The sequence below is a fragment of the Struthio camelus genome, chromosome 7 (assembly GCF_040807025.1).
Source record: "Struthio camelus isolate bStrCam1 chromosome 7, bStrCam1.hap1, whole genome shotgun sequence".
Taxonomy (NCBI): Eukaryota; Metazoa; Chordata; class Aves; order Struthioniformes; family Struthionidae; genus Struthio; species Struthio camelus.
This window is the reverse complement of record NC_090948.1, coordinates 44034044-44060774: the sequence shown is the minus strand read 5'-3', so window position 1 is coordinate 44060774 and position 26731 is coordinate 44034044. Positions and strand designations below refer to the sequence as shown.

Sequence of the window (26731 nt, the reverse complement as noted above, 5' to 3'; positions counted from 1 at the left end):
CGTCTCTCTTGCATTGCGGGGCCCCAAACTGGACACCGTACCAACGAGGGCTGCGTAGCGGGGCATACTCACTTCTCCCCGTTTACTGGCCCTGCTCCTGGTCACACAGACCAGGGTGCTGTGGGCCTCCTCTGCTGCCAGGGCTCACTGCACACTCCCGTGCAGCTTGCTGCCCACCAAGTCCCCAGAGCTGCTCCCCAGCCAGTCAGGCCCCAGCCTGCATCGCTGCAAGGGGATCTTCCTTCCCACGGGCAGGACTTGGCATTTCTCCTTGCTGCACTGCACAAGGATCCTGTCAGCCCATTCCTCCAGCCTGACTAGGTGCCTCTGGATGGCAGCCCTGCCCTCGCACATGCTGACCCACCCCCGGCAATTTGGTGTTGTCTGCAAACCTGAGCAGAGGGTGCTCTGTTGCCTCCTCTGGCTTCATGGGAAAGGTGTTACACAGGGCAGATGCCAGGGCAGGGCCCTGCCATGCTCCACTTGGCTAAACAGGTGGAGACACCAGGCAGAGTACGACCCATTGACCAGCGTGCTCGGAGCCCCATCACGCACTCAGCTTTTGACCCATTTATGAAAATACCAAGAAAGGGGTTTGGACAACAAACGCTCCCCTCTGGAATTCTCTAAAGGGCAATACGAGCAAAGAGGAGGTGCCAAACTGCTTCACTGAGAGGAGGTGTCATGTAGGAGAGTGGTTTGATAGTAGGAAAGCCTGCCCACAGCAGCCTGGTTTCATCTCGCAGGCTCGGCAGTGCAGCTGACGGCAAAGATTTTTCCTTCTTCCAGGATGAAGTTTGTGGAGCAGACCCAAGGGGACAGCTAGTCATTAAACCCAACTCCAAGAACAGTTATTGCCTTTGTTTTGGTGACCTTGCGAAAAAGCCTCAGGAGCAAAATCCCTGTTTGCCAGGGTAGCCGAGGGCTGTTGTCCCCAGATTCTGGCCCCCAGACTTAGTCTTCACATGGATCCCAGTGACAGACATGGTGTTGATGTCACAGTGGAGGATGCGATGACACGGGTCACAAGGGCCAGGATATAAAGGCCTGCTGGTCTCTGGCTGGCACTGGGTTGCACCTCTGAGCAACCTGGTGAGGTGAGTGGAGGCAGGCGTCCGTCAGAGGGATGGCTTGAGGAGGGGTATGGATCAGGGGGGCCTGCGTGGGAGCGAAAGGTCAGCAGGGGAGACAATCCGCCTTCTCGAGTGACCTGTAGAGCTCAAGGGCTGTCAGCCTCCGGTGCCCGCTTGTGCTGCTTGTCCCCCAGGGTCGGCAGAGCAGCCTCTGGAGGGGAAAGCCCAGCCCAGCTGAGGCAGGGACTTTTCAGAGCTCTCGGGACCGATCGGCACTGTGGATTCCGCCATGAAGCGGAAGGCCCGCAAGTCCAGGGAGGATGGTGAGAACAAAGTATCCCAGCAGCTCCCAGAAACCAGAGGCCAGGCAAAGGCGTTGTGGGGGGTGGGGGGTGGGGGATGGCTTTTGTGTGGAGCTGCGAGAGAGGCAATGGGATGCAGGAAGTCCTGAGGCGCCCCATTGCAGGGCCCATCTTGTCCTCAGCAAGGGAGGCTTGTAGTGTGGGGAAGGAAGTGTAGGGAGGGAGGGCTGTGTGGGGAGGGCAGGGGTTGCCCAGAGGTCGCTGTGCTCCAGGAGGCCGGGGAGGCAAGGGGAAGGCAAGGGCAGGGAGAGAGCGGGAGCCTGTGAGGCTGGGGGAGCTTGGAGGGGCCGTGCTTTGGGCTAGAGCACAGCATGGTCTGGGAGAGGTGGGGGCTGGAATTGACACATTGCTGGGATTTCTGCGGGAGCGGGATGCGCATGGGAGCGGACAGGGACAGGTGTGAAGGCCAAGCCCCATACCCTGCGGGGAGGCGCTCTGACTCCCGAGACCCAGCGACAACCTTGCCCCGGCTGTCTGCCACCTCGTGCCCATCACAGCCCCGGGTGCCTGTCGTGACACACAACCCAACAATGCCCCCTTCCTCTCCAAGGCCCCAAAGGGCCCTTCCAACAGCTCTAGGCCTGGTGCAGCCCATGCCCCAGCAGAGAGAGGATGTGCTCTTGGGGGAATCCCTCAGGGAGACTTTCCTTGGCCCCTCGAGAGGTGCTCAGTGCTGGTGGTGTTTGCTTGCTCCTTCCCTCCCTGCCTCCAGAGTGTGTGCTGTGTCGCCGTGCGCACTCTGACCCGGATGACTACGGGCAGATGTACCGGGAGGACGGCCTCTGCGCACATGAGTTTTGCCTGGTGAGTTCCCCTGGGGCTGCCCACAGCTTTGCCCTGGCACCCCAAGGGCCATGCGTTCACATGAGGCTCGGCCCTCTCCATGCCTTTGTGCTTCCGGTTCAGGGTGAGGTCTAAGGCGAGGCCTACTGCAGCTCGCCCAGCCCCAGCGGAGATGAACACTGCCTTGCCTGGCCCTGCTGTCTCTCAAGGCTCGGGACAATCCATCAAGAATGGTGCCTGTCTTACTGACCTGATGAGCTCCTGCACTTTTCTGTCTTCCAGTATCCCGCCAAGGGCCTTTTCCAGAGAGGCACCGACGGAGAGGGATTCTACCGGTTCCTCCCTGGAGACATCAGGCGGGTAGTGAAGAGGGCAGCTCGGAAGGTGAGGAGCTAGCAGAGAGCGAGGGCTGTGCTGCGGTGACAGGTCCCCCTCATGGCCTTCCCTAGCCAGTCCCAGGAGGTCAAGGGTGCAGCTTGCACTAGTGTCCCAAGTGCTCCTGCATGTGCTCCAGCGAAATCAGAAACGTTAGCCTGCATGTGCAGCTGCCTGCCTTGAGCCAGCCAGGCCCAGAGATCCCTGCTCCCTTCCTGAGGGGCAGGGCAGGTTTTGAGGTCCCTGACCGTGTCACTGATGGGGAGTGGGGGGGGGCTGCTGTGTTCTTTGCAGTCCTGCTGTGTCTGTAGAAGGAAGAGGGCCACCGTTGTGTGCCAGCAGAAGCGGTGTGCCCGCAAGTTCCACTTCCCCTGCGGGTCCGAACGGGGCTGCATCTCGCAGTTCTTTGGGGAGTACAGGTAAGGGCTGCCGTTGCTCGGGCTGGAGCCTGCCGTGCCTAAATTCCCGTCCTGCTGCCAGCACTGGCCAAGCCCTGTCAGAACCGGTGGGCTCTGTCTTGGTCTCAGCCCCCTGGGGGGATTCAGGCTGACAAATTCAGCTTGCCCTGAATGCCTAAGGGCTGACAGCTGGCAAAGACCGGGCTCTGTCAGGGCCTCCACCCTGCAGGCAAAGCCCCCAGCTTGGCATGAGTGCCCCAGGGCCTCTCAAGGCAGGGTGGAGCCCAGGCCTCAGCCAGCACACGCCGAGCCCTTTTGGGTGGGGAGCATGCTGGGAGGAAAGGGACGGGAAAAGGGACTTTTGCTCAGTGCCCTGCGGAGGGGAAAAGGGACTTTACAGCCAAGGTGAGCCTCATCCAGAGACACGGAAGGACTCTCGCAGTTCCTCCACGCTCACCTCTTCCGCCTTCACCCAGGTCGTTTTGCTGGGAGCATCGCCCAGAGCAGAGAGTGGAGACGCACCAGGATGGGGACACCACGTGCATCATCTGCATGGAGCCCGTGGAGGACAGGACCTCCTACAGCACCATGGTGTGCCCCGTCTGCAAGCACGCCTGGTTCCACCGTGGCTGCATCCAGGTAGGAGAGCCTTCCCTCACCCGCCTCTCCGGGCTGTCTGCTCTGCGCAAGACACAGCTGAAGGCACCCAAAGGTGATGTTGCTGTGACTGTGGAGACGGCTCGTGATCATGCAAAGCTTCTCCTGAGGCATGTCCACCCAGAGGCCAAAGGAAGGCAGCCTGGGCGCTCTCCTCCCACCTTTCTTGGCATGGGAACATATGTGCAGGGCCCACTCTGGGGGCATGAGGAGGGTGGAGCCCCTCTCCCCCTCATCCCCCCAGCCTCATGGCCTTCTGCAGAGGTTCCCCTCAGCAGACCTCCCTGGATGTTCTCAGTCCTCTGAGGGGCTCGGGGCCCAGCAGCCTGCCTGCTCCTCTGCTCCTGTGCCTGGGGCCTGTGGCCCAGAGCTGAAGGGAATCCCAGGGCCTCTTACTCCCTTGTTGCCCAGCTGTGCCAAATCCTCCACAGTAGGCCTTCTGCCTTCCCTTCTCATTCACTCCAGCCCAGATTGCAGGGCCCACCAGGGTATTATCTCCTCCCTTAGGCTTAGGGACGGGAGGTGCCCAGCAGCAGTGTCCTGTTCAGGCTGGTTGTGTCTCCTCTGCAGGGACAGGCTCTCCGGGCTGGCTTCAGCAACTTCAGGTGCCCTCAGTGCAAAGACGGGGACCGTTTCCTAACAGAGCTGTTGCGCTTGGGCATCCGAATCCCCATCAGGTAGGTCCCTTTCTCCCTTCCGCCATGCCTGGGAGAGAGAGGAATGCCCAGGGAGCTGTGCCAGGCCAGCCCACAGTCCTGCAGGCAGGCTGTGTTTCCAGCAAGAGCAGCTGCCTGCAGGAGAGGCAGATTCAGGCCTGCCTGCAAGGGTGCCCCAGCCCCAGCCCCAGCCCCAGCCCCAGCCCCAGGAGTGGGACTTGCAAGAAGGCAACTGGGGTCAGCTTCTCGCCCGCAAAGCTCTTCTCAGGCAAGCTGCTCAGGCAGTTGAGAGCAGAGGGCAGAGATCAGGTTCCCATTTTGCAGCCAGACAACGTTAGGCGTGGAGTGGGCACAGAACGAAGACCTAGTGCGTTAGTCTTGTCCCCTGCTTCACTGAGGTGATGAAAAGGAGGAGGTTCAGAAGACCAGGAACATCCTGGACCTGACCAGGGGTGCTGGGGGTGGGCAGGCTCATGTCCTTTCCTTCCTTCTGCTGCAGAAGGCTGGCTTGGGAGCAGGAGGAGGAGGAGGAGACCTTTGAAGAGCTATACGAAACGTATAGCCGCTGCGATGCCAGCCAGTGCCTTTACCGGGGAGGCAGGGAGCAGGCAGAAGAGGAGGGGTAAGTCTGTGCAGGAGCAGTTTCGCAGCCTCCTCAGAGCAGTGTGGCCAGATGTCTGAAGGGCTTGCAGAAAGGTGGAGGGACCGCCTCCAAGGGCTGGGGGGTGAGGGAGCAGGACAGACCTCGCCCATGGGGATGCTGAGCTTCCAGAGGAGGGACGCTCCTGTTAACACTGTTGGCACCAAGGGCTCCCCCAAGGTGTGGAGGATGCTGCTGGGCTCTGCCCAGGCTCTTTGAGCTCAGCAAGAACTTGGGCAGCCAGGCCACTTGACAGCCAGGTGAGGCCAGGCCAGGAAGCTCTGTGGGCGCTGCCTCTCTCCAGCCACGCTGTCCTTGGTTGCCTTCCGGGCATCGCTCCCTGCTGGGGCTTCCATAGTTTCCATGGGCAGCAGCCTGTTTGCTTCCCCAGCCCATGGCAACTGCTGCTGTGCTCCTCGTGCGCTGCCAGCGGGACCCACCGCCGATGCTCTGCCATGGGGCATACCACGGGCCTGTGGGAGTGTGACGGCTGTGCTGGCCGCAGCACTGGTAAGAGGCCGAGGCCCTGGGTGCCAGGGCTAGAGGCGGATGCCAGGCAGGCCCTGGCAGGGGGTGGTCAGGGTGGGGGTGGCACAGCCTCTGCGCCCCGGTGAGAGTTGGGGGGGGCACTGCTCTGACACCAAGAGGGGTGGGGTGGATCTGCTGACCTTTCTGCCTCCCCTTACAGCATCCAGCGCGCAGTCGGAGCTGGTCTGCCCTGGCACCAGCCAGGCAGCGTTGGCATCCTCCCAGGGCTCCCCGGATGCTGGGGGCAGCAGCTCAGTGCTATCCCGGCGAGACAGGAGAGCAGGCCACTCCAGGTTCCTGCACCGGCCCCTAAATCCCTACAGCCGGCCCTGAGGACCGCTGGCCATGGCACTGACACCCAGCCCCTGGCAGGGGGAGTCGATGGGAACACCTCGGGGCTGGCTGTGCAGGAGCTGCTTGCATGCTACAGCCCTGCTGCACTGCCTACCCTGAGAGGGACGCTGCCTTCCCAGTGACAGGGCACCACGCTGTGCCAGCAAGGGGAGACTTGGAGACCACCCCGTGCTCTCGAGCCTCCCCCAGGCTCATCCAAGGGCATGCAGCCGGGCAATAAAGTCAGCCGCTAAAGAAAAGGACGCTCTGCGAGGGGCTGTGTGGATTGTCCTGTGCTCTGATAATGGCCTCGTTCCTGCTTAGCCTTTCTGTTGGGGGTCTGGTTTGGGGGTTGGGAGCTGCGGGCCTCTGCTCTCTTTGACCGTTGCTGCCAGGAGCTTCCCGAGAGCTTTCTGGCTAAGGCCAGGCTTTGGCGAGGCGCTCCTCTATGTGCCTGTGGCCTTGCTGTCTCTCAGGAGGCGGCGTGGGCTGAGCCAGTGTGGGCTGAGCCAGAGGGCAGGCAAAGCAGACTGTGGGAGCCAAAGCCAGGGGAGCCTTGGGCTTCCCTTGGATGACGAGAGGAGGGCAGCTTGCAGGTGCGCGGGCGGCTGCGCAAGGCCCTGGCAGCTGGGCGAGGAGCCAGGCTTGGGGGAGGCCCTGCTGGGGCAGTAGCCCCAGGCTTGGTCAGTAGGCCGGAGAAAAGGCACGGGCAGAGACGTCTCCTCAGAAGTCTCTTGACTGTCAGGGAGGACAAGTTTGGCTTTGCTGCCGACGACTGCCTTTCCCATCCTTCGACCTGCTGCCCAATGCAGGGCTGCAGGTGGAGGCCTCTGAAATTCAGGCTGTGCTGGCCACAGCTGCTTTGGTGGGTCCTGCTGGGGCTCCAGCACATCTGCCCACTCCTTGCTGCTCACAGGTCGCATCCTCCAGCTCCCTTGGCATGGGGCCAGCTGCAGGACTTGGCTTTTCCCTCTGCTGAGACAGTATGCACCCCAGGAAGAAGGGCCCCTTCTGTATGCACCCCAGGAAGAAAGGCTCAGAAACATACTCACACAAGTAACCTGTCCTCCACTGGCGGACACACAACTGACAGCTTCTGGAGCTCCCCTAGGACATGGGGCTTTAAATTCAACAGGCATTGGTCACTCTAGAGGAAAGCGGCGGCTGTCTTGCAGCAGAAGCACCCAACGAGTACCTCAGGAAAGCAAGGTCGGAAAGGCCGACAACAAGAGCAAGGGAAAGGAGGGCGAAAAAGGCGACAACAGGCATGTGGCCTTGAGCAATGCAAGGCCTATAGGAGCCTTCGCCAATGGAACTCTTCCAGATGGGCTTCTTCGCTTTAATGAGTAAGTCGCCAGCATGAGCTTTGAGCAACTTCACACATTTCCAAGGAAGAATGCTAGTGCTGTCTCTTCTCACCTGGAGCTGGGCATGCTTTCACATGAAGCATCTGGCCCGAGGGACCCTGCGCCACGCCGGAACAGCCGGAGGGAGTGGCGACTGCTAGTAGTGGGGGACTCCCTGCTGCAGGGGGGACAGAGGCACCCACCTGCCGACCTGACCTCCTGGGCAGAGAGGCTTGCTGGGACGGGGGAGGGGCTCAGGTCTAGGATGGTGCGGAGAGACTGCCAAAGCTTGTCCGCTCCTCTGACTATGCCCCACCCCCGCCCCAGCTGCTCCTCCATGTGGGCACCAACCACACTGCCAGGGGCAACTTGGAACCTATCAAAGGTGACCGCAGAGCTCGGCGGACAGCTGGCAGGACTACGAGGGCCCAGGCGCTTTTCTCCTTGGTCCTGCCAGCGAGGGCGAAGGATGTGCCGCGGAGTAGACGGATGCTGCAAGTCAGCAGTTGGCTGCGCAGCTGGTGTGGGCAACAGGGTTTTGCCTTCTGTGACCAAGGGACCCTGTTTGAAGAACAACATCTGCTCGGGAGAGGTGGGATTCCCCCCCCGCACCCGCCCTCGCTAAGCGAGGCACAGGCGTCTTTGCCAACAGGCTGGCCAACCTTGTAAGGAGGGCTTTAAACTGCTCTTGAGGAAGGACAGACCAGGATGGCCGGGGGGGAGGAGGAGGGAGGTCGTCCTTTCTGTGACAGGGTGGCTGGAATGGGTCCTTACCCAGAGCTTACGGGTAAGGATCGAAGGGCAGACTAACATGGGTGACACTGTTGTGGGTGTTTGCTACAGGCCACCTGATGAGGAAGGAGAAGTGGATGAGGCCTTCTACGGACAGCTGGAAGTAGCCTCACAGTCACAGGCCTTGGGCCTCACGAGGACTTGAACCACCCCGACAGCTGCTGGCGGGCCACCTTAGCAAGGCACCAGCAATCCGAGGGGCTAGGAAGGGCTCCGCCCCCTCTGGAGTTTAATCTGGTGGGAGATGTCAAGGACAACAAGGACAGCTTCTTTAACGAAATCAGTCGCAAAAGGAAGAGTAGGGCAAAAGCGGGCCCGCTGCGGAATGGGGCAGGGGCCCTGCTTGTTCAGGGTACCAGAAAGGCAGAGCTACGGAATGCCTTCCTTGGGGCGTCCTGAGTTTGTTAGGCTCGCGTCCTGCGAGAGTAACTCTCTGAGGCTCTGCCTAGGAGGAAGGCGAGAGATTGCCTCTTTTGTGGGAGACAGGAGTTGGATGCAAAGAGCTTCCCCGTGGCTCTGCAGATCCCCCTGCCTTTCCTCCGTTTTGGCAGTGCCACTTCTTGTGCAAAGGTGAAAGCACTGAGTAAATAGGAACGCGCGCCGCCTGAACAGGGGCTTGAACCCTGGACCCTCAGATTAAAAGTCTGATGCTCTCCCAGCTGAGCTACCCAGGCTCCCTGAGGGGAAAAACAGAGCCCAGCTCCAGAGCGCAGCCCTAATTAGCAGACCAAGGGCTTTCTAAGAAGGTCTACGGAGAGAGAGAGAGAGAGAGAGGCAACTCCTGAGATCAGCAATTCATTAACACCTTGCCGGACCGACTGGGTTAACATTGCCCTTTGGCACTTTTGTTCCGAAGCACCTGCTTGCCGCCAGGCTGGGCGTGAGCCCTGCAGTCTCAGGAGGAGTTTGCTCGCACTCAGCAGTGCACGACAAGAAGTAGGAATGCTGTGGCTCTTTCAAGGCGAAACCCTGGGCTGCTCGGCTGTTAACAAACCACTAATCCCGATGCCAGCCCTGGGGGTGGTGGGGGGGGGGGGTCTCTTGCCGCTTTCCTCTGCTCCCATACCAGGTCCAGGGAGACCGGGTGCCTCCTGAGCCCCTCCTGGTGCCTGCAGTGATGCTGCTGCGGCCCTGCAGCACCACCATCTGTGCGTGCTGTAGCGCCTTTTCAGTGGGGCAGGCAACACAAGCAGGCCCTCCTTCACACACAGCTCACCCAGGACAGGTAGCTCCCAGGTCTCTCCACAGCCCTGAGCATCTCCACCCTGGGCAGCACCATGGCAGAGACTCAGGCACCTCTGTATCAACTGTCTGCCCTGGGGCAGGGATCACCCCCACCCCCTCCTCCCCCGGCCCAGGGCCTCCTGCTTCGGAGTGGGCAGGCTGGGTCACTGGGCTGGTGCAGGCTTTGGCAGCACACAGCTCTCTCAGGAATAGCACCTCTCCGTTCTGGAGGGGATCTCTCTGAATGCGTTGCACACGGAGGAGTGACTAGGACGACAAATAAAAGTAAACGAAAAATTGCACTCTCTTGAGGATACACAGCAGCTCAGGAAGACAGAGAAGGAACGGTGGAAGGAAGGAACGAGCAGCTCAGGAAGACAGAGAAATCCCAAAGCAGCCAATGAGCAGCATTTGGTCGCCCAGGCATGAGGGCAGGTGGCCCAGCTGGGGCCAGGTGCAGGGCAAGGGGCTCCCATTTCCCCAGGCCCCCTCCCGTCCCCAGGGAGCAGTAGCGGCAGGGCTGCGGGCCCTGCCCCTGCTGCCCGCCAACATCGCGCATGCGGGCGCTTTGGCCCCAAATGCACAAACGACACCGCTAACGAAGGAAGCAGGACGAGCAGGAAGCACTCAGGCAAAGGCTCAAGACAAATCAGTAAGGAAGGACACAAGCCGTAAGTCGGGAGAAGAGAGGACCCACGCAGAAGGGAACAAAACACAAGCACGATTCATATCAGACAACTGACCAGTCAGCCCTTGTCAGCAGCGCTCCCCACCTGGTCCTCTTCCCCATGCTCATCTCATCCCACAGTGCTTCCCCGCTCACCCAATAACCCAATAATTTACTTTCCGGGCGAGCAAGTGGAAGATTTGTGCTGAGAGGCCACAAAAGCCACAAGAACTTTGTGTCAGCCAAGGCAACAGCGAGACAGGCGTCACCTGTGCAAGGCGTCAGGCAACGCACAGCCTTTGTGCACAGAAAACTTCATACGGCAGTGCTGGGACCCTGGTATCTTGTCATGCCTTCAGTGAAAACATCGATTGCCAGGCAACGCCTCAGGCTGCAAGAGCAGCAGCACAGCTGGGACCACTAACAAGCAGGGGAAACAAACCAGGTGCCAAAAGTTCTTGGCAAAAGCAGATCCAGGAAGACAGGCAACCCCAGGAAACAAAAAGACAGCCCCCCCCTTCCCTCCCCATGAATAAAATGGATTTTTTTGTTGCCCTCTTGATCTAACACAATGCGAGTAGAAGAATATCGCTTTGCGGGGAGGTGAAGCCCAACAAGATCGCTGGGGAAACACGAGCACCTTGGCTGTTGAATTGCTGCACCACACAGATGCACACCTTCTGCTCTCACCGCCTGAAAGCTCCCTCCCTGTCCTCAGAACAGCCCGTCCCTGACATCCAAACCCAGCAATGAGAGAAGGAACCCATTAGGATCGTTACAGCACACAGCAGATTTTCCACAGATGAAAGCAGTGTTTTTCAAATCTAACCTGCCTACAATTATTTGGTCCCTCTTCAACCTTTGCTTCTACCCTCCCAAAAGTAAACGTGATAATCGGCAAACATTGCTACGACCAAGGGCATGATGGCAGTGTCAGGGCCTGAGGGCAGCAACGGGCCCTGATGGCCCTGCCCAGCCTCCCCTGGGCCCTGCAGTTCTGCCCAGGACCCCAGACCCGGGGCCCCATTTCGGCCCAGCCGGGGGCCGTCAGTCCCTGCCCAGCAATGTTGTAGCAGTGCCCGTCTCCAGCTCCGGCACAGCCCCGCCCCTGCCTGGCCGCAGGCTCCGCTGACCCAGACCCTCCCCTCCCCCAAGCTGTGGGCTGACCTTCTGGTCTGGCCTAGGCCTGTCCCTGTCCCCACGGAGGTGCCCCGTGTCCAGGGCTGAGGCTGTCCCCACTGCCCCGCTAAGCCCCAGGCAGCTGCCAGCCCAGTCCACTCCCTGACAGACATGATATTGAACGCTCAAGCAAGAGCTTTAATTTCTGAAGGTCTCCCTTCCTGCACTTTGTGAGGCCCCTCTCGGGTTATCCGACAGTGCTCTGTCTAGAAGTCAACACTGTGGGCAAGTGCCGGGGGCCTCGGGCAATCCTGAGCACCATTTTCTTCCAGAGCCCCAGGCCACTGCACTCTGTCTGGCTGTGCTTTTTGCCTCCTTTCAGCGGAGGGTGAGTCAAGAACAGGAGGAGTTGGTCGTTACGGGTGGAGCTGCGCTTATGCTGGAAAGCTCTCTGCTCACAATAGGAAAGGACCCGTGGCTTCTAGTTCAGCCGCTGCGCCCGCTAATTCCCTTTGCTGCTGCTGCTAGTGGGCCACGTTCCGCCTCAAGGAAGCTTGTGAAATGAGCCCCTTTAATGAAGGCGGGACGAAAACAGGTGGGCCTCAAAGCACAGGCAGCTCCTGCACAGCCAGCCCCGAGGTGTTCCCATCGACTCCCCCTGCCAGGGGCTGGGTGTCAGTGCCATGGCCAGTGGTCAAGGCCACAGCGCCACAGCAGTCGTTGGCACCAAAGCCAAACTTGTCCTCCCTGACAGTCAAGAGACTTCTGAGGAGACGTCTCTGCCCGTTTGCCACCCTGCTGACCAAGCCTGGGGCTACTGCCCCAGCAGGGCCTCCCCCAAGCCTGGCTCCTCGCCCAGCTGCCAGGGCCTTGCGCAGCCGCCCGCGCACCTGCAAGCTGCCCTCCTCTCGTCATCCAAGGGAAGCCCAAGGCTCCCCTGGCTTTGGCTCCCACAGTCTGCTTTGCCTGCCCTCTGGCTCAGCCCACACTGGCTCAGCCCACGCCGCCTCCTGAGAGACAGCAAGGCCACAGGCACATAGAGGAGCGCCTCGCCAAAGCCTGGCCTTAGCCAGAAAGCTCTCGGGAAGCTCCTGGCAGCAACGGTCAAAGAGAGCAGAGGCCCGCAGCTCCCAACCCCCAAACCAGACCCCCAACAGAAAGGCTAAGCAGGAACGAGGCCATTATCAGAGCACAGGACAATCCACACAGCCCCTCGCAGAGCGTCCTTTTCTTTAGCGGCTGACTTTATTGCCCGGCTGCATGCCCTTGGATGAGCCTGGGGGAGGCTCGAGAGCACGGGGTGGTCTCCAAGTCTCCCCTTGCTGGCACAGCGTGGTGCCCTGTCACTGGGAAGGCAGCGTCCCTCTCAGGGTAGGCAGTGCAGCAGGGCTGTAGCATGCAAGCAGCTCCTGCACAGCCAGCCCCGAGGTGTTCCCATCGACTCCCCCTGCCAGGGGCTGGGTGTCAGTGCCATGGCCAGCGGTCCTCAGGGCCGGCTGTAGGGATTTAGGGGCCGGTGCAGGAACCTGGAGTGGCCTGCTCTCCTGTCTCGCCGGGATAGCACTGAGCTGCTGCCCCCAGCATCCGGGGAGCCCTGGGAGGATGCCAACGCTGCCTGGCTGGTGCCAGGGCAGACCAGCTCCGACTGCGCGCTGGATGCTGTAAGGGGAGGCAGAAAGGTCAGCAGATCCACCCCACCCCTCTTGGTGTCAGAGCAGTGCCCCCCCCAACTCTCACCGGGGCGCAGAGGCTGTGCCACCCCCACCCTGACCACCCCCTGCCAGGGCCTGCCTGGCATCCGCCTCTAGCCCTGGCACCCAGGGCCTCGGCCTCTTACCAGTGCTGCGGCCAGCACAGCCGTCACACTCCCACAGGCCCGTGGTATGCCCCATGGCAGAGCATCGGCGGTGGGTCCCGCTGGCAGCGCACGAGGAGCACAGCAGCAGTTGCCATGGGCTGGGGAAGCAAACAGGCTGCTGCCCATGGAAACTATGGAAGCCCCAGCAGGGAGCGATGCCCGGAAGGCAACCAAGGACAGCGTGGCTGGAGAGAGGCAGTGCCCAACAGGGCTCTCTGGCATGGCTGCCAAGAGTCCTTGCTCCCCAAGTCCTGGCTGAGACAAATGAACCTGGGCAGGACCCAGGATGCTGGGGGCCCTCCACCTCCTTGCAAGCCCTTCAGACATCTGGCCAAACCACTGCTACGGCATCCGCCTCCTCTGAGGAGGCTGGGAAACTGCTCCTGCAGAGACTTACCCCTCCTCTTCTGACTGCTCCCTGCCTCCCTGGTAAAGGCACTGCCTAGCATCACAGTGGCTATATGTTTCATATAGCTCTTCAAAGGTCTCCTCCTCCTCCTCCCAAGCCGCTCTTCTGTGGGAGAAGGAAGGAAAGGACATGAGCCTCCCTCACCCCTAGCATCACTCAGCTCGTGCAGGCCCCTGGTCTTCTGGAGCCCCTTTCTTTTCATCACCTCAGTGAAGCAGGGAACCAGGCTAGCAGGACACTTGGGGGCCAGGCCACTTTGGGAGTCCCACCCTGGCCTTGCGGGGCTCTCTCCGGGCCTGACATGCCCCCTCTGCAAAATGGGAATGAGGACACTGACGTCTGCTCTCAGCTGCCTGCCATCAGGAGCTTTCCTTGTCCCAGGAGAGCTTTGAGAACAACAAGCTGAACTCAGCTCAAAAAACAATGGAGAAAAAAGAAAAAAGAATTGTTCTGGGAAGAACATGTCTCTCCATAGCTCCTAACCACCAAGACCTCTCTTCTCACTCAAAGAGCCAAGTCTGGGCTTGGGAAAGGGACTGCAGGCAGAGCTGTAGCTTCCTCTCCTCCAGGTAGCTCCTCTCCTCCAGCCTCACTGGAGGGACTGTGGGATGGCTGGACACAGCTCCCTGGCCACCCTCATCTGTCTGCGTAGCAGGAGGGAAGAAGGGAACCAACCTGTCAGGTATTCGGATACCCATGTGCCACATTTCGGGCAGAAACTTCTCCCGGTCCTTGCACAAGGGACAGGCAAAGTGCTTCAGAGCAGAATGGAGAGCATGTTCCTGCAAGAGAGAGGCTGCCAGTGTGAGCGGGACCCTGCTGCTGGGCACCTCCGGTCCTTAGGCAGTTGGAGAGGAAAGGCTCTCCTACCTGGATGCAGCCACGGTGGAACCAGGCGTGCTTGCAGACGGGGCACACCATGGTGCTGTAGGAGGTCCTGTCCTCCACGGGCTCCATGCAGATGATGCACGTGGTGTCCCCATCCTGGTACGTCTCCACTCTCTGCTCTGGGCGATGCTCCCAGCAAAACGACCTGGGTGAAGGCGGAAGAGGTGAGCGTGGAGGAACTGCGAGAGTCCTTCCGTGTCTCTGGATGAGGCTCACCTTGGCTGTAAAGTCCCTTTTCCCCTCCGCAGGGCACTGAGCAAAAGTCCCTTTTCCCGTCCCTTTCCTCCCAGCATGCTCCCCACCCAAAAGGGCTCGGCGTGTGCTGGCTGAGGCCTGGGCTCCACCCTGCCTTGAGAGGCCCTGGGGCACTCATGCCAAGCTGGGGGCTTTGCCTGCAGGGTGGAGGCCTTGACAAAGACACACCTTTGCCAGCCTTCAGCCGTTAGGAATCCATCTTGACATCCACCCACCCTCCCCCCGGGGAGGGGTCGGTGGTGAGACCAATGGATTGCCAGGGCACTGCATGACCCTCCTGCTTGGCTCCATCACCACAGGGAAGGGGGAAAATGGGACATGAGCCCTCCACGTCCTGGATCAGGTCCTGGGGGACACCCAGGGGGGCACTGCAGGCCACAGCAGGCAGGCTCCCCCAGTGCTTGGCCAGTGCTGGCAGCAGGCAGAGAATTTAGGCACGGCAGGCTCCAGCCCGAGCAACGGCAGCCCTTACCTGTACTCCCCAAAGAACTGTGAGATGCAGCCCCGTTCGGACCCGCAGGGGAAGTGGAACTTGCGGGCGCACCGCTTCTGCCGGCACGCAACAGTGGCCCCCATCTTTCCACAGACACAGCAGGTCTGCAAAGAGCACAGCAGCCCCCCCGCTCCCCATCAGTGACATGGTCAGGGACCTTGAGCTCAGCCCTACCCTTCAGGGAAGGGCACAGGGATCTCTGGGCCTGGCTCAGCTCACACAGAAGCCTTCTGTTAAAGAACCCTCTCCTTTCCAGCTCATCCCCAGAACACTCTGCCCATGGTCTTCTCGGACAACAGCATTTCACCAGGTAAAGAAACCAATCAGGTGATCCTGAGCTTGTGATGGGGAGCCAGGAGCGGCAGTAGGGAATGACCTGCAGCCAGGCTCTCCCTCCTCTCTCAGCAGCCCTAGGGAGCTGGCTACCTTCTTCCCAAGACAGCTATGCGGGAGCACCTGGGGTTCTAGTGCAAGCTGCACTCTTGGCCTCCTGGGACTGGCTAGGGAAGGCCATGAGGGGGACCTGTCACCGCAGCACAGCCCTTGCCTGCTGCCAGCTCCTCACCTTCCGAGCTGTCCGCTTCACTGCCTGCCTGATATCCCCAGGGAGGAACCGGCAGAATCCATCCTCATCGGTGCCTCTCTGGTAAAGCCCTTCAGCAAAATACTGGAAGACAGAAAAGTGCAGGAGCTCATCGGGTCAGTAAGACAGGCACCATTCTTGATGGATTGTCCCGAGCCTTGAGAGACAGCAGGGCCAGGCAAGGCAGTGTTCATCTCTGCTGGGGCTGGGCGAGCTGCAGTAGGCCTCGCCTTAGACCTCACCCTGAACCGGAAGCACAAAGGCATGGAGAGGGCCAAGCCCCACGAGTGCTGTGGCTTTGCAAGCCGCTGACCCAGAGAACTGTGGAGAAGGGCTGGTGGACACCGCCTGCAGAGCTGGCTGGCTGGGCCTTGTTGAGCTGAGCAGACGCCATGCTTGGGTGGTTGTGAAGAGCAAGAGGGTGGTGCTCAGGAAAGCAATTCAAGGAGTCCCCCGGGCTGGGCACATCCACCTAGGAGGGCCCCCATCAGGAGAGCTGGATCTCCCACACACAGGGAATAGGGTTGCTCAGCAGCACCAGGGTGGGGAGGCTGTGCTGGGAGCACGGGAGGAGGAGTTAACACCTACAGGGCACCTGGGGCTGTGATTTCACACATGCATGCATGGCCCTTGGGGTGCCAGGGCAAAGCTGTGGGCAGCCCCAGGGGAACTCACCAGGCAAAACTCATGTGCGCAGAGGCTGTCCTCCCGGCACGTCTGCCCGTAGACATCCGGGTCAGAGTGCGCACGGCGACACAGCACACACTCTGGAGGCAGGGAGGGAAGGAGTGAGGGAGAGCAAACACCACCAGCACTGAGCACCTCTCGAGGGGCCAAGGAAAGTCTCCCTGAGGGATTCCCCCAAGAGCACATCCTCTCTCTGCTGGGGCATGGGCTGCACCAGGCCTAGAGCTGTTGGAAGGGCCCTTTGGGGCCTTGGAGAGGAAGGGGGCATTGTTGGGTTGTGTGTCACGACAGGCACCCGGGGCTGTGATGGGCACGAGGTGGCAGACAGCCGGGGCAAGGTTGTCGCTGGGTCTCGGGAGTCAGAGCGCCTCCCCACAGGGTATGGGGCTTGGCCTTCACACCTGTCCCTGTCCGCTCCCATGCGCATCCCGCTCCCGCAGAAATCCCAGCAATGTGTCAATTCCAGCCCCCACCTCTCCCAGACCATGCTGTGCTCTAGCCCAAAGCACGGCCCCTCCAAGCTCCCCCAGCCTCATAGGCTCCCGCTCTCTCCCTGCCCTTGCCTTCCCCTTGCCTCCCTGGCCTCCTGGAGCACAGCGACCTCTGGGCAACCCCTGCCCTCCCCACACAGCCCTCCCTCCCTACACTTCCTTCCCCACACTACAAGCCTCCCTTGCTGAGGACAAGATGGGCCCTGCAATGGGGCGCCTCAGGACTTCCTGCATCCCATTGCCTCTCTTGCAGCTCCACACAAAAGCCATCCCCCACCCCCTCCCACCCCCCACAACGCCTTTGCCTGGCCTCTGGTTTCTGGGAGCTGCTGGGATACTTTGTTCTCACCATCCTCCCTGGACTTGCGGGCCTTCCGCTTCATGGCGGAATCCACAGTGCCGATCGGTCCCGAGAGCTCTGAAAAGTCCCTGCCTCAGCTGGGCTGGGCTTTCCCCTCCAGAGGCTGCTCTGCCGACCCTGGGGGACAAGCAGCACAAGGGCATGACTCTGGCACAGCACCAGGAGCTCAGAGGCATGGGGACCTGCTCCCTCCCTCAGCAGCACCCACCAAGCCCCTCCCTTCCCCTGACTCTGGGCTCTCCAAGCCTCAAGCAAAGGCTGGGGCTCCCCAAGTCTCTGTCACACGACATTCGAGTGGCGCTGATGATGGGCACCGGAGGCTGACAGCCCTTGAGCTCTACAGGTCACTCGAGAAGGCGGATTGTCTCCCCCGCTGACCTTTCCCTCCCATGGAGGACTCCCTGATCAATACCCCTCCCCAAGCCATCCCTCTGACGGACGCCTGCCTCCACTCACCTCACTAGGTTGCTCAGAGGTGCTGCCTCCCAACCTAGTGCCAGCCAGAGACCAGCAGGCCTTTATATCCTGGCCCTTGTGACCCGTGTCATCACATTCTCCACTGTGACACCATCACCAGGCCTGTCACTGGGATCCATGTGAAGACTAAGTCTGGGGACAACAGCCCTCGGCTACCCTGGCAAACAGAGATGTTGTTCCACAGGCTTTTCCTAACCCCTTGCAATGGTGCAGCAATGGAAGGTGGCCTTTCAGGCCTTGGAGGAGTTTCAGGGCTACTCCAAACCCATCACGCCAAAAGCCTCTCCTCAAAGACTCCCTGCTTTTAGCGTCCGCTGCCACAGCTTCTCCCTAGGAAGACGGCTTTCAAAACAGTATGAGCATTGCCAAAACAGCTAAGCAGAATGGCAGTGCTTAAAGGACTGGTGTTCACACCAAATCTTGTGGGTTTTAATTCTTAAAGTGACAGCAGCCAAACTGCAGACAAACATCGCTGTTCAAGGCAGGAATTATTCACAGAATCACAGAATCACAGAATCACAGAATGGTTTAGGTTGGAAGGCACCTCTGGAGATCATCTAGTCCAATCCCCCTGTTCAAGCTGCATCCTCTAGAGCATATTGCCCAGGATCACATCCAGATGGGTTTTGAATATCTCCAGGGAACGAGACTCCACTACCTCTCTGGGCAACCTGTTCCAATGCTCTGTCACCCTCACAGGGAAGAAGCTTTTTCTCAGGTTCAGATGGAACTTCCTGTGGTTCAGTTTCTGCCTGTTGCCTCTTGTCCTCTTGCTGGGCACCACGGAGAAGAGGCTGGCCTCATCCTCTTGACACTCCCCCTTCAGATACTTATACTCGTTTGTGAGATCGCCTCTCAGTCTTCTCTTCTCCAGGCCCAGCTCTTGCAGTCTTTCTTCCTAGGAGAGGTGCTCCAGCCCTCTAATCATCTTGGTAGCCCTCCGCTGGACTCTCTCCAGGAGTGCCATGTCTCTCTTGTACTGGGGAGCCCAGAACTGGACACAGGACTCCAGGTGAGGCCTCCCCAGGGCTGAGGAGAGGGGCAGGATCACCTCCCTCCACCTGCTGGCAACACTCTGCCTAATGCACCCCAGGAGACCATTGGCCCTCCTGACCACAAGGGCACATTGCTGCCTCATGGTCAGCTTGTTGTCCACCAGGCCTCCCAGGTCCTTCTCGGCAGAGCTACTTTCCAGCAGGTCAACCCCCAGCCTGTCCTGGTGCATGGGGTTATTCCTGCCTAGGTGCAGGACCCTGCACTTGCCTTTGTTGAACTTCAGGAGGTTCCTCTCGGCCCAGCTCTCCAGCCTGTAAAAGGCCCCTCTGAGTGACAGCACAGTCTTCTGGTGTGTCAGCCACTCCCCCCAGTTTAGTATCATCAGCAGACTTGCTGAGGGTGCACTCTGGGCCTTCATCCAGGTGATCGATGACTCCATTGAACAAGACTGGACCCAGGACTGACCCCTGGGGGACACCACTAGCCACAGGCCTCCAACTTGACTCTGCGCCACTCACCACAACCCTCTGAGCTCGGCCATCCAGCCAGTTCTCAAGCCACCTCACCGTCCACTCATCTAGCCCACACCTCCTGAGCTTACCTGGGAGGATGTGATGGGAGACAGTGTCAATAGCCTTGCTCAAGTCCAGGGAGACATCATCCACTGCTCTGCCCTCATCTACCCAGCCAGTCATTCCGTCATAGAAGGCTATCAGACTGGTCAAGCATGATTTCCCTTGGGTGAAGCCATGCTGACTACTCCTGATCACCTTCTTGTCCTCCAGATGCTTAGTGAGGACTGCCAGGATGAGCCGTTCCATCACCTCTCCAGGGATGGAGGGGAGGCTGACAGGCCTGTAGTTTCCTGGCTCCTCCTTCTTGCCCTTTTGGAAGACTGGGGTGACATTGGCTTTCTTCCAGGCCTCAGGCACCTCTCCTGATCTCCAGGACCTTTCCAAGAGGATGGAGAGTGGCCTAGCGATAACATCCGCCAGCTCCCTCAGCACTCGTGGCTGCATCCCGTCAGGGCCCATGGATTTGTGGATGTCAAGTTTGGACAAAAGATCTCTAACCTGATCCTCCTCGACCAAGGGAGAGTCTTCCTTTCTCCAGCCTTCCTCTCTTGTCCCCAGGGTCTGGAATTCCTGAGGACTGGCCTCAGCAGTGAAGACTGAAGCAAAGGCAGCATTCAATAACTCTGCCTTCTCTATATCCTTTGTTACCAGGGCACCCGCCCCATTCAGCAGTGGGCCCACATTTTCCCTAGTCTTCCTTTTGCTAGTGATGTATTTGAAGAACCCCTTCTTGTTGTCCTTGACATCCCTTGCCAGATTTAATTCCAACTGGGCCTGAGCCTTCCTGGTCGCATCCCTGCACACTCTGACAACATCCCTGTATTCCTCCCAAGTGGCCTGTGCCCTTTGCCACATTCTGTGTACTTCCTTCTTCTGTTGGAGTTTGGCCAGGAGTTCCTTGCTCATCCATGAAGGTCTCCTGCCCGCTTTGCTGGACTTCTTACTCAAAGGGATGCACTGCTCTTGAGCCTGGAGGAGGTGACGCTTGAATATTAACCAGCTTCCTTGGACCCCTCTTCCTTCTAGGGCCCTGTCCCATGAGATTCCCCTAAGTAGGTCCCTCAAGAGGCCAAAGTCAGCTCTCCTGAAGTCCAGCGTTGCAATCCTACTCATTGCCCTGCTCCCTCCTCACAGGATCCTGAACTCCACCATCTCATGGTCACTGCAGCCAAGGCTGCCCCCAACCTTCGCATCTCCAACTAGACCTTCTTTGTTTGTTAGTACGAGGTCTAGCAGCGCACCTCTCCTCGTTGGCGTCTCCACCACCTGCGTCAAGAAATTATCATCAATGCTCTGCAGGAACCTCTTTGACTGTTTGTGCCTAGCTGTGCTGTCTTGCCAACAGATGTCAGGGTGGTTGAAGTCTCCCATGAGAACCAGGGCCTGTGATCGTGAAGCTACTTCCAGCTGTCTGTAGAAGGCCTCATCGATGACTTCCTCCTGGTCAGGTGGCCTGTAGTAGACCCCCACAACAGTGTCACCCATGTTAGCCTGCCCTTTCATCCTTACCCATAGGCTCTCAACTTGCTCTTCATCCACCCCGAGGCAGAGCTCCGCACATTCTAGTTGCTCCCTCGCATAAAGGGCAACTCCACCACCTCGCCTTCCTGGCCTGTCTTTCCTAAAAAGCACGTAGCCATCCATGACAGCATCCCAGTCATGTGAGCTATCCCACCATGTCTCTGTAACTGCAATGAGATCATGGCCCTGCGACCGCACACTGAGCTCTAACTCCTCCTGCTTATTCTCCATGCTGTGTGCATTGGTGTACAGGCATTTCAGAGAGCCAATCGAGCATGCAAGCTTCCCAGCAGAGGTGCAAGAGGAGCCTCCATAGCCATGTCCCATGCTGTCTCCCCTGGCTGCATGCACCCGCTGGAGACAGCCTGACTTGAGTGGTGTTTTACTGAGAGCCGTGTCACTATACCACTCCCCTTCCCCCATCTTGCCTAGTTTAAAGCCCTCCTTACCAGACTGGCCAATCTGTTGGCAAAGACACGCGTGCCCCGCTTGGTAAGGTGGATCCCATCGCTCCCCATCAGCTGTTGATCTTCAAACAGGGTCCCATGGTCATAGAAACCAAAGCCCTGTTGCCAACACCAGCGGCGCAGCCAGTTGTTCACTTGGAAAACGCGCCTACTCCTCCCATCCTTTCCCCTCACAGGCAAGATTGAGGAGGAAATGACCTGGGCTCCCAGACCCTTGACCACCATCCCCAGAGCTCTGAAGTCCCGTTTGATGGTTTCCAGTTTGCCTTTCGTGTCGTTAGCACCCACATGGAAGATCAGCAGAGGGTAGTAGTCCGACGCGTGGACAAGCCTTGGCAGTCTTTCCACGACATCCCTTATTTGAGCCCCTGGCAGGCAGCAAACCTCTCTGGACAAGAGGTCAGGTCGGCAGAGAGGTGCCTCTGTCCCCTGCAGCAGGGAGTCACCCACAACAATCACTCGCCGCTTCTTCCGGGGGTTCCTGCACGGCACAGGGTCTGCCAGGCCAGTTGCTTCCCTCGGAGCCATGCCCAGCTCCTCCTCAGCTTGGAGGGCACTAAACTTGTTCTTCAAGGGTAAGTCTTGAGGAGGAGCAAGAGCCTTTCTCCTTCTACGAGAGGTCACCAGCTTCCAGCCCTCTTCAACAGTGTTATGATGCACCTTTACACACGGTACTGAGCCCTCTGACTACTCCACTGCAGTGGGGGCAGGGGACTCCTGGAGCTGCACAGTCTCCGAGAATACCCTGTCACTCTCCTGCTCATCTTCTCGGATGCTACGCAGCCTACTAACCTCCTCCTGTAACTCCTTTATCTGGTGATGCAACTGGTCAACCACAGCACACCTCACACAGGAGAGCTGACTGTCAGCCCAGGCCTCACGGAGAAGCCCCAGGCACTCCCTGCAGCCTGACACCTGCAGAGCTGCATCTGCTGTCTGAGGGTCTGTCTGGGTTGAAGCCTCAGACACAGCCAATGCAGCACCTCCCGCAGCCACTGGGGAACGTGCTCTGCGGCATGTCATCACCATGCCCCGGGGAAGGACACACCACTGTGCAAAATGGAGAGGTGCCTTCTTTGCCTTCTGGCACCCTGCTGCACAAACTGCTGCATCTGCTCACTGCCTCTGTTGGCTGCACTCTGGGCCTGGCTCTTATATAGGCCTCTGCCTAGCAGTGACTCACAAGGGTGCTTGACCCACCCAATCAGGAGCCACCTGAAACAAAAGCCCCAACTCCCTCTGACCAGGGCAGCCCAGAGAGCTTGTTAGCAGCAGCCCCACCTAGCTAGAACTTCCCAGGAGAAGCTAAGTCAAGGCCCCCAGCAGGAGTCTTTGCCCAGCTCTCCCTTCCTGCTAGCAGCAAGCACCGTCTAGTTCCTCAGGGGTCCCCAGAAAGCCTCCACAACTTCCAACAAGGCCCACAAAAGGCCCGGGCAGAGCCCAGACACTGCTGCGCAAACTGCTGTGTCTGTTCGCTGCCTTTGTTGGCTGTGCTCTCTTTTGGCTTTCTCTTTATCCAAGGTAAGATGAATGTTATCAATTCTTTTTTTTTAACTCTTTGGATGCTCTGTAGTATTCTCTGCTCTGATTCACCGATGTGTCCATTCTGTTCTGTATGTTTTTTTTCTTTATAAGACAATTGCTATTATGTTCTTGAAGACAGATAGCTGTATTTTTGCCAATCAGGTAAGCTTCAGATACTCAGATGTCACCTCCACACAGCTCTACATCTTCAGTTGCCATCCTGCCTGACTCAAAAGGGCATCCCACTGCAAAGGCTGTGATCCAGCCATGAACATCAGTACTGGTTATAGGAGACTTCCCAGGGACATTCCTCATGAGAATTGTGGCTTCTGCTGTGACTGAGAAAAGAAAAAGGACTGTGGGAGTGTCAGAGACCCTCTTCTGCCAGGGGAGATTTTTATAACAGCACTGTTGGCTGGAAGGGGCCTCTGGAAGTCTCCAGTCTAACTTCCCACTTGCAGCAGGACTATCACCAGGATAGATCAGGTTGGTCATGGCTTTATCTAGCTTGGTTCTTGAAAACCTTCAAGGGTGGAGCTGCCACAGCCTGTGTAAGCAACATGTCCCAGAGCTGCATCACCCTCCTAGGCAAAATTATCCTAATGTTTGAGCTGAAGCTTCCAAGATACAATTGTGACTGCTGCCCCTTGCTATAACCTCTTCTGCTAGTGAGAAGAGTCTGGCTCTGTTGTCTCTATGCCCTACCAGTAGTTGCAGGCTACTCTTAGATCATGATTTAGACTCCTTTTCACCATGCTGAACAAGCCCAAGTTCTTTGATGTCTCCTTGCAGAGTATGCTCAGCTAAAGTAATCAGCATGCCTGGAGCTATCACAGCTTCAACAGGCTCCACCATAGCAGAGACACAGGCACAGGGCACAGGTCTCTCGGGTACACAGTATGCGTTGTGCTCATACTTGGGAATGAAAAGGAAGGTTAGAAAAAACAGCCCTGGGCCTGCAGTTTACCAGCCAACTGGTCCTTGGGAAGATTTCATGTGTGACTTGTACAATAAAGCCCCTGAGGAAGAAAATGGTTGGAGTTTTGAGTCAGAGGATGGCCACATTGTACTTCTTCCTTCACTCTGTCTGATTGATCCCTCCCTTGGAAAAATAGGGACAGTCCACATATTTGGGATTTGGATCCATAAACAGCCTGTTCACTTTAAGCACAGGTCTTCTGGTCTCTGAAAGGGCCTAGACAAGCCAAGGGTTTTGTTAAGTACCCCAAAGCTCCTGGAAACACTCCCCTGATGCTCTCATCAGCCTTTTAGTGCCTGGACCCCAGGGTAATGTGGAGTGGGGAGGGGTGCAGGAAGAAGAAATGGCCAGAAGAGAATTCGAGAAGCCTTGCTATACAAAGCCCTCAGCACAGAAAGGGCTCAGGGCACGTGAGGGAAGTCTCTTCCCAGAAGGTCCTGTAGAGGAAAGGCATGTTCTACTCAGGTCTCAGCCATCTCCTGTGAAAACCAAAAGCAAGGGCATGTCCATTGATTCCACTTGTATAACCCGCGTGTTGACCTCTCCAAACCCCCACCCATTCAGTTTGCATGCCAGTGTCTCTTTGCCACCACAACCACATGTGAGTAGACTTTAAAGTCAAAGCAGACACGAAATGCTGGGAACTGAAGCAAGAGCTCCTAGCTGCAAAGCAGGTGTACTACCCCTGAGTTAAATCCCAACAGGGGACTAAGTTTTTCCCTCAGTGATTTCCAGCTGTGTACTAGCACAGCCCTGCTGACTCTACCATATCAGGAGAGTCTAGGGGAGCACCGCATCCAGCATTCTGCAGAAGTAGGGCCCTGCTTCCTTCAGTGCCTCCTTTCTGCTGTGCTACCAGGCTGACCCCTGAGCGCCACAGGGATCTCCACAGAGGCCCAGGTTCTCCAAGGGAAGGGACAACACTGAGATTTATACACTCAGTTTCTGACAAAATTTGCCTTACCATCCCTTGGCCAATGAACCTGCTGCTCTGGCCACTGAACCCTGGGACATAAGAGAGCACCAATGCCCTGACAAAAAAATCTGTTCCTCACAGGGTTAAAGGTTTGTCCAAAGCCTCCTGGTTGGCTCCAAGGGATGATGGGAGAAGAGGGACATTATGGAGTAAATCCCAAACTGTTCCTTTAGCCCTCCTTTTGTGAAGGAGAAAATCTTCACTCATGTCCTGGAAAGACCTACAGCTCCCTCCTCTTCTAGCAGTCCCTGCCACTGCTATGCAGCATGTTTCTGGTGGCTCCTGCCTCCAAGGAGCCCAGCCCTGCCCCAGCTCCTGTCACTGTAACAGGCTGATGAATGAGCTTCAAGCTGGGTTTCAAGTGCTTAGGGACTGCCTGATCCCAGCAAGAATGAGCCAAGGTACTTTCTGTCAGAATGACTTAAACAGGAGCTGAAAAACAAGCTCACTGCTAACCATGTGGTCCAATGAATAAGGGTTTGATGAGTCCTGTCCATGCACGCTCTGAGGATATGTCCCTGAAATGCTAGTGGTCATTCAAGCTGGGAGCAATCCATGAGAGGCACTGGCTGCAATACCAGCTCTGCTCACTCTGTGAAGGGTTATAGCTCCTAATTCCCAGATAATCCCAGACAGGGGGAATGCTGACCCTCCTCACTGCCCTTTGGCCATTTCCTCTCTTCTCTTCCAAAACACTAAGCCACAGGGCCCTGCTAGGCATATGAGAGACATGAGAGATCCTGGTCCCCAGCTCCTCATTGTCTCACTCTGCTGAGAAGGGAGGCAGTGCTTCGAGGTTTGGCTTGACGCCATCATGTTCCTGTGGATCCCGTTCAGCCCCATATAAAGATCTCTCCCTTCAACGCCCTATGATGGCAGGAAACACCCCACATCTAGGAGTCTAAATGTCATTTAGGCTTCAGTCTTGTGAGTCACACTTCAGACTTTTCTTTTCTAAGCTGATCTCACCATCACTGCATCTGAACACATCACTTTTGTTCTTTTTCTATCCAGCACAGTCCTTATCCCTGCTTACCTCCTCTCTCCCAGTTGCTGTCCTCTCCATCCACTTGGAGGAGATAGCACAGCTAGAAGGCTATCTGCAAGTTTCCTTCTGCAGCTTTCCCCTGACATGAGATAGCTCTCACTGTGTACAAGCTGCAGATAGGGAGCTGCTGGGCAGGGCTCGGGATCCCTCAGGATGCCCTGCCATGACCAGGACAAGGACTGTTCACATGGCAACCAAGGCTTGTCATTCCCTCCTGGAGGGGCAACTGGTGCAGTGTCCAGAGTACTGGGGCTGAAGGAGTCACTTGGGGGATTTTTCTCTGGGAGAAGAGCCTATATCAGAGCCCTAGATCTGGACTTCCACAAAAAGGAGCTGCTGCTTGCCCTGCTCACAAAACACCCTCTGCACCTCCTGGACATTGCCTTATGTAAGCTGTAAGTTCTGTCTCATGGCCAGGGCCCAATAACTGCTCTTGGCCCAGTAGGATTTTGGACAGGTGAGGCATCACCTGGAAAGAGGGCTTCATGAAGCTCTTCCTGCATCCCTTCCCATGTGGTCCAGTGGTGAGGATTCCTGGTTTTCACCCAGGCGGCCCGGGTTCAACTCCCGGTGTGGGAAGTTCTGTTGTCTTTGTCATCAGCTGATTTTTGGTGGCTTGAGCACCTTGCATGGCCTTTTATTCTATCTATCTATCTCCTTTATCTTTCCACTGGCAAATCAAAGGGAACCAGCTAGGACCCAAATCCAACTATCCTGCATGAAAGGTGAACTCTTCAATGAGTTTTCCTCTGACATCTCACAAACCCTTCCCTGTGTTCCTATCCCCAGAACCACTTCCTCACCCATCATACAGCACTGTCCAGCTGACCTTTACAGTTTCTTCCCAACTCTTTAATGTTCTTTCTACCCCACAAGGGAAGTTCGGCTCAAACAACCTCCAGCAAGCTGCTGTTGGTCCTCCTCTCAGCTTCTGCTGCTACCACCACATGCCCCCTCCTCAAATCTACCTCTTTGCAGAAAGTCGGGGGCTTGGCCTGGTGTGCTACCTGCAACATCCCTCACCACCACTAGCCTGAGCCCCTACTCCAACCAGTGTGTCAGTGACTAGGAAAGAGCAGAGAGGGACTAACTGAAGGAGAGACTCACTGTCCCACTGGGAGTCCCTGCCTAGGACTGGGAAAAGGGCTGCCCACACCTGGACTGATTTCTGGCAGGGGTCTATCTGATAG

General features: G+C 57.9%; 2 protein-coding genes and 2 non-coding genes across 4 annotated transcripts; 2 read left to right on the top strand and 2 right to left on the bottom strand.

The window, feature by feature from the left end:
* Nucleotides 1-1362: 1362 nt before the first annotated feature.
* LOC138067877 (PHD finger protein 7-like) lies at nucleotides 1363-6053 on the top strand. Its single transcript, XM_068951186.1, has 8 exons — nucleotides 1363-1396; nucleotides 2148-2239; nucleotides 2501-2602; nucleotides 2888-3012; nucleotides 3468-3630; nucleotides 4219-4325; nucleotides 4804-4926; nucleotides 5633-6053. Exons 1-8 carry the CDS (start codon nucleotides 1363-1365, stop codon nucleotides 5946-5948), a joined length of 1062 nt encoding a protein of 353 aa, XP_068807287.1. The 3' UTR covers nucleotides 5949-6053.
* A 2491-nt stretch (nucleotides 6054-8544) lies between these two features.
* Nucleotides 8545-8617, bottom strand: TRNAK-UUU (transfer RNA lysine (anticodon UUU)). Its single transcript has one exon. It is a non-coding gene; the product is annotated as a tRNA-Lys (tRNA).
* A 3574-nt stretch (nucleotides 8618-12191) lies between these two features.
* Nucleotides 12192-17000, bottom strand: LOC138067876 (PHD finger protein 7-like). Its single transcript, XM_068951185.1, has 8 exons — nucleotides 16967-17000; nucleotides 16115-16206; nucleotides 15422-15523; nucleotides 14836-14960; nucleotides 14091-14253; nucleotides 13896-14002; nucleotides 13209-13325; nucleotides 12192-12612 (listed from the first exon to the last, which is right to left on the bottom strand). The coding sequence occupies exons 1-8, from the start codon at nucleotides 16998-17000 to the stop codon at nucleotides 12297-12299; spliced, it is 1056 nt and encodes a 351-aa protein (XP_068807286.1). The 3' UTR covers nucleotides 12192-12296.
* Nucleotides 17001-26048: 9048 nt separating this feature from the next.
* TRNAE-UUC (transfer RNA glutamic acid (anticodon UUC)) lies at nucleotides 26049-26120 on the top strand. Its single transcript has one exon. It is a non-coding gene; the product is annotated as a tRNA-Glu (tRNA).
* Nucleotides 26121-26731: the final 611 nt, after the last annotated feature.

Excerpts from the sequence above, each read along its gene's own strand:
- LOC138067876 (XM_068951185.1), bottom strand. The coding sequence starts at position 17,000 with ATGAAGCGGAAGGCCCGCAAGTCCAGGGAGGATG. Across the intron at positions 14,003-14,090 it reads TCCACCGTGGCTGCATCCAG|GAACATGCTCTCCATTCTGC; the intron begins GTAGGAGAGCCT and ends TCTCTCTTGCAG. Across the intron at positions 12,613-13,208 it reads GAGCAGTCAGAAGAGGAGGG|CATCCAGCGCGCAGTCGGAG; the intron begins GTAAGTCTCTGC and ends CTCCCCTTACAG.
- LOC138067877 (XM_068951186.1), top strand. The coding sequence starts at position 1,363 with ATGAAGCGGAAGGCCCGCAAGTCCAGGGAGGATG. Across the intron at positions 1,397-2,147 it reads CCGCAAGTCCAGGGAGGATG|AGTGTGTGCTGTGTCGCCGT; the intron begins GTGAGAACAAAG and ends CCCTGCCTCCAG. Across the intron at positions 4,326-4,803 it reads GGCATCCGAATCCCCATCAG|AAGGCTGGCTTGGGAGCAGG; the intron begins GTAGGTCCCTTT and ends CTTCTGCTGCAG.